The sequence below is a fragment of the Rhopilema esculentum genome, chromosome 21 (genome assembly GCF_057945365.1).
Source record: "Rhopilema esculentum isolate cy_ngs chromosome 21, ASM5794536v1, whole genome shotgun sequence".
NCBI lineage: Eukaryota > Metazoa > Cnidaria > Scyphozoa > Rhizostomeae > Rhizostomatidae > Rhopilema > Rhopilema esculentum.
In genome coordinates this window covers 9,960,906-9,971,480 of record NC_142835.1, presented here as the reverse complement: position 1 = coordinate 9,971,480, position 10,575 = coordinate 9,960,906, and the positions used below count along the sequence as shown (strand labels likewise).

Here is a 10,575-nt window from a genome sequence, read left to right as displayed (position 1 = left end):
TAAATATTGTAAATTTAGATTCCAGCCTTGTTATTCAAATATACCGTATGCTTATAAAAAATTTGTGTATTCCTTTCTTCCTTTCCTGTTTTCTCTAACGGCATACACTATCAACCCATTAGGAAATTGACTCGACCGAAAGACCAAGATATATGCGGCTAACTGGAACTTAGAATATAATTGCAGACCTTGTTAATAGCCTGTGCATATCTCAAAGTACTTTGGCTAATCAACAGCATAGCAAAATCAAGCTGATATGAGGTTCGAGGTGATATGATACGAAAAATGATAAACAATGCTGGATTTAGTGAGATCGAGTACAAATTCTCTTTATATCGTCCTTATTAGCAGACAAGGACGTGCTCTCTTTAACTCGTTCTCTTGATTTCTCCTTGATAAATTTAGGAGATAACGTGTGCTAAATTTGAGGCGAAAGCACAACTATGGCAGAAAAAGACTGAAGGAAAAACAGGTTTGTCTAAATCTACGATCTTTCTATGTACAATGACATAAAAACAAGCTTACAGCGTGTAATCAAAATCTCTGGAGCCTTAGGCTCGATAAAACAACAAGTAGGAAAATAAAAATTTCATTTGACGTATTGGATCTGACAATTCACAGTTACATGCACTGCCTAAAATCATTTATATGTAGAATATCAGTCTAAATCAAAGAAATATAATTGTTTAATAAAAAAAGCAAAATTCGACTGACTAATATCGTTTAGCCCTTTAACTCAGTTGCTATGAAATAACACTCGATCTTACATCTTTCCACTCAAACGAACATGACTTTGGTAGGTTTCGACTAAGTTTTAGGAGCTGTATGTCGCTGCTCGCAAAGGAAAAAAAATAATCACAAGAGCCCTTAGCAAAGGTTTCAATAGTGGATACGTTGTCGCTAATTCCACAGGGTGGGGTGTTTTCCTTGAACAGATTCATGCACGAAACTATATCAAGGTCCTTCGAGATCCACAAAAAAGTTCGTTGTGCCCCAGAATGCATACGTACATACATGCCGCAATGCCCTCCTTGGTATAAAAAATGAACAATTCACAGACAGCATTCTGACACATTAAACTTATATCTAGCAATTATGTAATCATGCACCTAGGATTTTATGTCTTCCTGTCAACCCACCACGCCACACATGCCAAGTTCTGGCCAATTTTATAAGAAGCACTATCTACCAATTAAGCAATCAATATTGTCAGGGAAAAGATGATGAGTGGGTAAAACTTTATTGGGCTTGTACGATTTAGGTTCAAATCACAGTATACTATTTTCTGCATAGTAATATACAATACAATATAATCTAGTTGTGACAATTGTTATCAGGGCACCAAAATAAAAAAGAAACTTTGAAAATCAAAAATTCTACTTAAATCTGAACAAACAACCAATATCTCATACGGGTTGACAGATTTACCCAGACTAAAGTCAAGACGAGACTGACGGTCACACATTTCGCAAATTGGAAAGTTTTATTATAACAGAAAAAGGTACAAGTGCTAGGCATAACTTTAGATATTCTTTGCATTATTTAGGCCATTGGAAAATTAAACACACGCAAAATAAAAGCAGGCTGTTAAAAAGTGGCAAAAAATATGAAGCTTCACATGAGAAGAGCTCCTTTGATGGATATTTTCTAACCTGTCCTTGGGACTCATTCAAAGTGCAGACAACCTATGTTTATCGGATAGGACCGAGCCTCATTCTCAAACCGAGTCGCTCAATGATGCCTAGCACTCACCTCACAACTACTGTACACGACAACAATCCATGACCATTAATACACATGCAACTGAAAAATGAATAAGGAGTACTGAATCATGCTTGTGCTACTTTGTTATGAACTATGGATAGCCGCTACTTCGGTATGTAGGGTCGAATAATAGGCTGTATCATCATCGTACCTCTGTTTCTGACCCGTCACCCTTAAGCACATTGGTGTCCCCATTCGGAGTTTCCCCGATTGAGTATGCTGTTGTGACAGTTTTCGGCGAAGAAGCAGCATTGCTTCCCCGTAGGTCACTGCTACCTTGAACATCGGGGACTGCAATGGCAGTAATGGCGCTCGTTGTAGTGACCTGGCCGGATGGAGTCACTTGGATCAAACCAGCAGGCAATGCTTGTACAACAGTAGGCACCGTCGAGACTTGGACAAACTGCACTTGGGATCCTATGGCAAGTGACTGGTGGGTGTTTGCTGGTGTTCCAACGTTCACGATTAATTGGCCCTGGGGAGCAATCCCGGGGCTTACAACAGTGTAACCAGCTGGCAATGCACCTGAAAAATAAGGATAAGATCAAATACTGAGCTACTCCGATTTGGATAAATTATTACTTCCTTACACGAGTTAAGGTAGCAATTTGTTGTGATTTTTCGACTTATGACAGAGAGCTTATGGGTAGACATTCTTGCTTCATCTATGACCATGACAACAAACCAAAACTCAGATTTTGGGATAGTTGGAGGGTCATGGTAGCCAACCTTCTGATAGAAGATGGTACCTGATGATGATGATTCTTGCTTCATCTGGACAACATCCCTTAGGTCTCCTTCCACATCTCCATTTCAATGCAGTACAATTCCCCTAGATCACTATAGATAAACTTACCACCAGTTGTGTGATACTGAATACCATCTGCCGAATGATAGGGTGTGTAGACTCCAATTGACTCTGGCCATGCACGTTGTGCAGGAACTTTCTGTGGTTTTATCTTCTTGGCTCGACTAAGGCTAGCGTATGAAGTGCTGCTGTCCAGCATCGGTTGCAGTATTCGACGTCTGGCGTTGATAAACCTACAAAAAAACACTTTCCGCTGAGCTCAGGCGCCTGGAGGCAGGTTACAAGATTTCAGGCTACATTCATGGATATTCCGGGCTACGTATACCAAAATAAAACCGTTTTACCATCGTAGAAATGGCTCTTTTGGATATCGGTGGTTCTCAGATTTTTGGGATTTTGCATGTTTCTGATTGGAATCCACAACCGAATTTGATGAGAAACTTTTAGGCATAACTCGTTGCACGTATCCCCTCTACACTCTTAAATTTACGTACCCCCTTTCTACGTCTATGATGCAATTATCAGACAACAATATTCAGTTGAAATGTATTCCAGAGGAACACGTCTAGCCAAAAAGACACTATACCAAAGGTTAAACCGAAAATATTTCCATTCAGTGCCTTGTTGCGGTATTGCTATTAATAGGAATCTGTTTAAGGTGGTCAAGTTTCCAGCAATTAAACGAAGAAATATCCATTCAAAACATTTATCAAGATATATAAGAAAACGAAAGCTTTGGCGGGGGGGGAGGGAGGGGGTTGGATCATGAAAAGTTGGGACAAAATAACGACAAGATTATAGAAGGCCATGCGCTAGCTTGGAAGAAAACCAATCAGACTTTTTATTCTACAGACATCTTCATAAAATAATTTCATGTGAGTCCTAAGGAGAACGAAGTAAAATCTACGCCACGTATATGACCCAGGCACTGCGCAGCCATTGGGCTAGCAGTGTTTATAGCCCCTCCACTTTTTTGCAATAATAGATAAGAAATTTTTTTGGAAAGTTTACTCTAACTATGCTCTATCGCAACATTGAATCGTATACTCCTAAGGAGTAGTAGTTCTTCTTAACTGGGAACCCTTTTCGTTCCTTTTTTGGGTGTTATTCTTGCTGTTTTATTATCCCCAAGCCAATTTTATCTATTTTCAAAGCTATTGATATCTTCTCTGAAACAGATTGTTTATAAAACCTCAGTAGAAATAAACCAGTATTTTCTAAAGGGGCGTTTTCCGGCGTTCTAGAGGGCGTGGCCTCAAAAGGTTATGACTAGTCAACATACCAATTATTCACTTGCAATATCGTAAGGTTTGTTTGAGCAGCGATTTGCCGCTTTTCATCTTCCGTTGGGTATGGATGCTGCAAAGATATGGTTAAAATAAATTATACAAAAAACATCTGCGTAAAAGAGGCCGGTGGATCAAGAGGCTAAGGGTAATCATTTCTGAATTTAGCAGCGATCTAATAAAAACAAATTGATTCCATACTTTAATAGCGTTAAATACTCTATCAACCCTATGCTATTCATTAAAAAAATTCAACAAACTTGACAAATTTAGCTATTTTGCAGTGTGCAATGGACACTTTATTCAAGTAAGTTTTAAAGTATCATACATTATAATAGCTTACTGTTTACATAACATACTGTCTACAGGGCCTTCATTGATGACATTACCAGATAATCGCTCACAAACCTACTGAGGGATTTAAGGATGAATTGTTTTCGCGGAAGTCTCGGACACGTATCGGATCCAAACAGTATCGGATCCATATCGATCCGAACTCATTCTTGAGCGGGTGTTTACACGGGATCGGATCTGAAAATATTTGCATTTACACGGGATCGGATCCGTATGGATCCAAGATGCGCAGATTTGTGTGCTCACTCAAATAACGAAATTTTGGCGGCAATTATTCAACCACAGAATGCTATCATTGATCCTTTATAGCGATTGAATGCTATTGTATCTGCCTTCATATTTTTGTTTTATTGTTTCTTAATAAGATACTCCTTGGATTTTGTTTCATTTATTTTCCAGCACAACTTTCAGCAGTAGAGCCGTCTCCTCATCAGTTCAACCAAAAACTTTGCTCTTTGGTCCTTTATCAACCTCTTCATTCATTTTGAAAAAGCAGACATTTTGATAAATAGATTTGATTGCTGAGGATAAACCAGGTCGAAAGATTCGAAACAATAAATTTATTACAAAGTATATCGAAATAGACATCTTTCGCCTTATTCTGTATCCGTACCTGTTTGGATGCGATCCCAACTGTTTACACGAGATGTTTTTGGGATCGGATCCAAACGGGAGCATCTTCAAAAGCGGTACGGATAGCAGATCCAAATGGAATCGGATGGGCCAGATCCCGTGTAAACGCAAAGCCTTTCTATACCACTTTGGGTACAGATCCGTATGGATCCGATCCTGTGTAAACAGAACCTGAATTGCCCCTCGGTAATCAGCAGAGGTCTGCTAAAAACACGGTCAATTTGTTAAAGAATCGAAAAACCCACCACTAAATGCTGGAACAGCCATGCTTTCATTATATTCGTTGCGTGTTTCGGGAAGATGCCTCTTTTGCTGCTGTTTTTCTTCTTATCCGATCCACCCAGGCTCGGCATTTCTTCACTGGGTGATGACGGGGTAGAGGGCAGGCTTCCATCGGATACGTCAGATACAAGAGAGGCGTTTGGGGTAACTGTGTTTAGCGCCATAGTTAAGTGAGTCTGTTGGGGTGATTGTGGCTGGGTCGTTGCAAGATTCACCTATTAAAAAGAACCTTCCTTGTCAATTACTGCAGTGACTTCATCAAAGGAACACCCTTATTGAAACAACTTCGTCATGAAATGATTGTTATCAGATTAAATTTCGCAACCAAACTGAATGTGCTGCTATCAATTTCTAAATTTTTTTAACCAATATTTTTGAACTTGAACTTTTTGAGTATTATTTTTGAACACATGTGGGAGCAAGATTGTTTTTGCCTTCTTTGTAATTGTTGTTTTCTTTATAATAACCATTTGTGGCATTCTTATTAAAACTAAGCCTCAGATTCTCCAAAACCCCCTTCAAACTGCAGAAAAATACCAAAAACGGTGTGCAATAAACCGATGCCTATTTTTATCAAACATACTTATGTCAAGAATCTCAAAAAGGAAGGAAAAATCATTAAAACTTTAGCCTCTGATAGTCGCTTTCTTAGGGAAAATAGAACAAGAAGGCTTGAAACAATTAATGTTAAGATCGGGACACATGCATTGACAAGACAGAATCTCGTAAATTGCGACTTAGTTACCGGTCTGTTGCCATTAAACTGTCCGTGAAGCGCCTGTTGCGGTGGGTAAACAGGCTGGGGGTGTTGTACCTGACTAACTGGAACTGATGTTTGATTCTCAGAAAACTCATCAGGTGTCGGAGACACTGAATGCACGTTCAGAGTTCGCATGAGATTTTCACTGTTCAATTTTCCTTTCAAGCAAGCGATATATCTGCTACAGAAGTCTTTGCACAACTCGTTTACTTTTTCCATTTCAAGTAGATGTATTCTTAACACCTGTAGAGCCTTTAGCATCTGAAAGCAAACAAAACACGTTAATATACCACTGGCAGTTTAGCTGTCTAGCACTAATCAGCTAACAAATGACACTGCTGAATAAGAAAAGAAGACCTATTTTCAAAGCAAAGCTATGACGTCACACGCAAAAAAGAAGTATATTATCAGCTAATTACAAACTAAGACAATAACTAGATGGAAATCTGAAAAATAATATCCACTTGTTTTAAGATTTTGAAGAGAAAGTTGTAATATGGTGACATGTAATCAAGCATTCTTCCAATCCAAGCAGTAACATGAGAAACAAAAATAGAATGCCTAATGCTTCGATAAAGCAGTTTTATCTTGCAGACTCAATGTTCTTGACTTCATATGTTATAGAGCCAATGTAAAAATTTAAAATGGTATGTGACGATATGCAAAATATGGAAGTAATATCGTTCATTGCATTTCATTGGGCATGAATGACATCTTCCTTCAAGGAGCAAGATGACAATGACTCAATGAATTAACAACCAATGTTAGTTATGGATGTGCAGAATTTGTGCACAACCAACTGATAACAAGACTTCTGTATTATGCAGCATTCCTTCAAAATTTTTCTTCACAAAACCAAAGCGTCGCGACAACAATATTGGCTTACCATCAACTAACCCACATTATAAAAAATGTGTGGAATACATAATCTTTTGATCACCAAAAAGTTGCTCTTAGCAGCTATAAATCTTTGGTAGATTTACAATTAGCATTTGGTGGCAGTTGAAAAAACTATAACTTCTGCTTTTATACACTGGTAATATTCTTCACTGGCAACTAACAAATATATTTCAAAATGTGGTTATTTAAGATGGATTACAAGAATCTTGAATTTATGGTTGATGTTAGGAGTACTGATTGGTGCAAAACAAGGAAAGAAGTAAGCCAGTTTTAAGGGCATAAGAGGGTGCTGATGCACCTGGTTGGCCATAAACAAGAACACTTGTAAAATGGTTCTCAAAATGTGAACGTATAACGAACTACAAATCTACAATACTTCGAATTCCTCAAAGCAAAGAAGATATGAAACAGTTTTCCATTGAGGAAATGATTTCGCAGTATTAAACTCTAAGCAGTGACAGCAAAATGAAAGCCATTTCCATGACTGAATCCTTTCCATGACTGTCCAAACAAGACAGATGAATATTTTCACAACAGGGAAAAATTGCTAAGCTGTTGCATGACATCAGGCACTTCTGAGCTGTTGCATGACTCAAACTCAGGCTTCTAAGTTTGAGGCATGTGATTGTGTGCTTGCTTCTTGGCATGCACCTAGACGAGTTTTGTCAAGCACCTGCTTCTCAAAAAATAGCAATATTGTGTGATTTGCAAAGATTACTTTTTGATCAGAAACATTGTCTTCTTGCCCCGGAAATCATCTTTTATTCATAGCATTCACCGTTTATGGAATAGCATGATACTACGCATTTTTAACAAAGGAAAACATTATGTTGCAGTTGAGTGTGATGAAAGAACCACTCTAAATCTGCATTGCCACTCTTACCATAACAGGATATAATTTTTAGAATAAAAAAACATTTTCAGTTCTAGCTTCTCTTGTTCAGTACATTTGTTAAAAGCCTAGCTATGCAAATCTATTTTGGGATTAATATAAGAGAAGTTTCTTATTTGGGTGTCTATAACATTTCAAAGACAGATGCTTTATAATAATTTTGTACCACAAAGCTTAAAAACCACACGGAAAAGCTGTAACATCAATTTGTTCCCTGCGATTTAAACAGGAAGTTGTGAATTGTGTGCCTCGATGAAAAATTTTGCTTCAAGGCTGTTATCAGCCACACACCTACTAGAATCTTTACAAAGAGGCCTGTTCAAGCTGGCGACAAATTGAAACATTCTGCACCTATTTTGTTAGACATCTTACTTGAGATATTAAAGCTAAAAAAATATCATACCAGCTGATCTGTGTCAGCATCATCTGTGAAAAATGGTTTCCCCTCTTTTGCTTGCAGTGTTATGAATGTCTTGATTTCTTGATCAAATGCTTGAGAGTTCACTGCATCAAGGGAATTTGTTGCCAATTCACATTCCTCAAATATCTTACCCAACAATGGAAACAGTGGATGACGGTATACAAGCAGCTTTTGATTCTCAAGTAAACCTATCTGTTGCACATCTGTAGCTTGAATCCCAAGGAACTGACCTTCTTGTGTAATACGATCAACTTGACGCTGGAGTGAAGCTACATCCCCACCTGCAACATACTGCTGCTGACTGACAGGTTGTTGATTGTGAGTAGATGAGATCTGCCCAAATGGCCGAGAAGTTAATGGGCCTTCCATCTGAAATTAGAAAAACATAAGTCTGTTTATCACTTGCATTTATCATTAAATTGTTGTCCACTGGTCCCCACTTGCAGCATACCATAAATATAAATTGAAATAATAAAAACTTCCAAGAAAATAGTTGAAAGTGTTTGAACTTAGGAGAAGGACTCTTACAGTTTTGAAGATTTGGCTGCATAGTACAAATTAAATATCTAGTATTCTTACAGAAATGATGGAATTATTCTGATAGATTTGGGAATGAAAACCTTCCCAGACAGCAAAATGGTCAAGAGTTTAAATACTAGATATTCCATTTATCAATATATCATTTTATCAGATATTCCATTTGTCAATATATCATTTGGCACAAAAACATCTAGCATCTGTCTGTGAAGCTGAGTCTTATAGATTTAGATTTTTCTAGCTACGATTTGTTCTCATGATTTTTCTAGCTACTATTTTCGCATCTTTAACAGTCAACTTCAAATACTTTTGTGTTACATGAAGAATTCATGGTTATTTTCAGGAGCTCTCTTTAATCAAATAGATATGATGTCAATTGAGCCGCATGGTTTTTGCATTTGCATTTTCACTTTTAATTTCTGGCAATTTAAAGGGAAAGGTTCATAGGTTTTGAAGGTGAACTTAAATGATTTAGCAAAGGCTCAATACATTCAAATTTCCATTTTACTGTTCATTCATGGATGGATTTCTACCAAAAAACGGTTTGTTCAATCTAAGGCTCAAGAAATTTCATCAAGGAAATGAATGGAACATTTTAGAATCTTACTGCATGAAAATAGTGGCTAAGATAAATTGAAATTTTGATCTCAAAGAAAAAAAACCAACTTCTATCTATGTATAATTTGCCTCTACCTAGTTTAAAGTGGCACCTTTCATTCAAATTTGACTGCATAAGCGATGTTGCATCTGCAGTATTGAACAGTTTCTTGGCCACTGATTGAATATATTCCTTTCCAGGAGTACTCAGTTGGATCACGGGATAGTGATAAGTGTAATTTGATTTATATTGCCTTCTGTTGGCAGCTTCAATCAATCTTGCATTTAGCAGCAGGGAACCTAATTTGACAATGTTGATAATATACATTCTGGGTGCTTATGGGAGCAGATGTGTGTTGAGCTGGGGAAGTCTGTAGACACCAGACTTTATTCAGGAAACAAGGCCAAACATTGAGTATTCCAGTTTCCAAATGCTGTAGCAAATTCAGTTCCATTTCTTACTTTAGAGCTTGTTTATATCAACATTATACATACATGTATATTTTTCACATTTAGGGTAGTATGTGTAATGTTTCTTGTTTTTCTTGCTTTGAAAATTTTTCTATTTGATATTTTATGAGAATTTTCAGGTTTGACTGTGAAGAATTTGTGGCATTCTTCAAAACTTGGATTTGGTTGCATCTCCAATATTTTACTACCCAGCCAGTCACAATGATGAAAATCACAAAATTTCAAAGAAATATCAAAGGAATTTTTTTACCAAGTCTCCAGTGATCCTTTCTAATGGCAAGGAGATTGCAAGTTTCTTACCCCTTTCAGGGATATAGTAAGCATGTACTGCAACCTGAGTGATTTGGGCATAAAAATAAAATGCATGACTTGCCATTTCATAAGAAACATACTGTTTATTTTATTTGGGTCATTTGGAAATTGTGGTTTTCATTTGATATTGATCTTTTTTAATTTGTTGGCATTTGCTATGAATTTTGGGTGCATTAAGGTTCTGACAAAATTGTGGGTTGGCATATTTGAAAATTTATGTCAGGCTTGTTTCGTATTTTGTTACTTTATAAGCAAACCCCACTGAAAGTTACTACATCATGATCTCAGTTGAGTTATGCATCTCCAGCAAACCAGATTTTATGCCCACAGTAGGTGCTGGTTAAAAGCAAACAGAAAGGTTAAAGATTCGCCTTTACATTTAACTCAATATTCTCTGCTCTTACATACTCTTGCTGGATTATTTTTGACTCAAACAAAATGCTAATCGGTCTCTGCATGTCAAAAACCCACTAAGAAGCACATTTATCGTGAAATCGGAACAAAAGACCCCCTGGTCAAAAATTGTAAACAAAAATATGACCTAAACATGAAACGGCT

At 37.2% G+C, this 10,575-nt stretch overlaps 1 protein-coding gene across 2 annotated transcripts in view; it reads right to left on the bottom strand.

Moving 5' to 3' along the window:
• Positions 1-473: 473 nt before the first annotated feature.
• The window catches only part of LOC135684558 (homeobox protein PKNOX1), a 10,806-nt gene continuing 704 nt past the window's right edge, over positions 474-10,575 (bottom strand). For both annotated transcript variants that reach the window (XM_065200170.2, XM_065200169.2), the window contains exons 2-7: positions 8,083-8,469; positions 5,873-6,148; positions 5,091-5,342; positions 3,855-3,931; positions 2,621-2,805; positions 474-2,289 (exon numbers count right to left, since the gene is read on the bottom strand). In XM_065200170.2, coding sequence (XP_065056242.2) covers positions 1,907-2,289; positions 2,621-2,805; positions 3,855-3,931; positions 5,091-5,342; positions 5,873-6,148; positions 8,083-8,469 — 1,560 coding nt within the window. In that variant the 3' untranslated portion in view covers positions 474-1,906. The remainder of the gene's footprint in view (positions 2,290-2,620; positions 2,806-3,854; positions 3,932-5,090; positions 5,343-5,872; positions 6,149-8,082; positions 8,470-10,575) is intronic.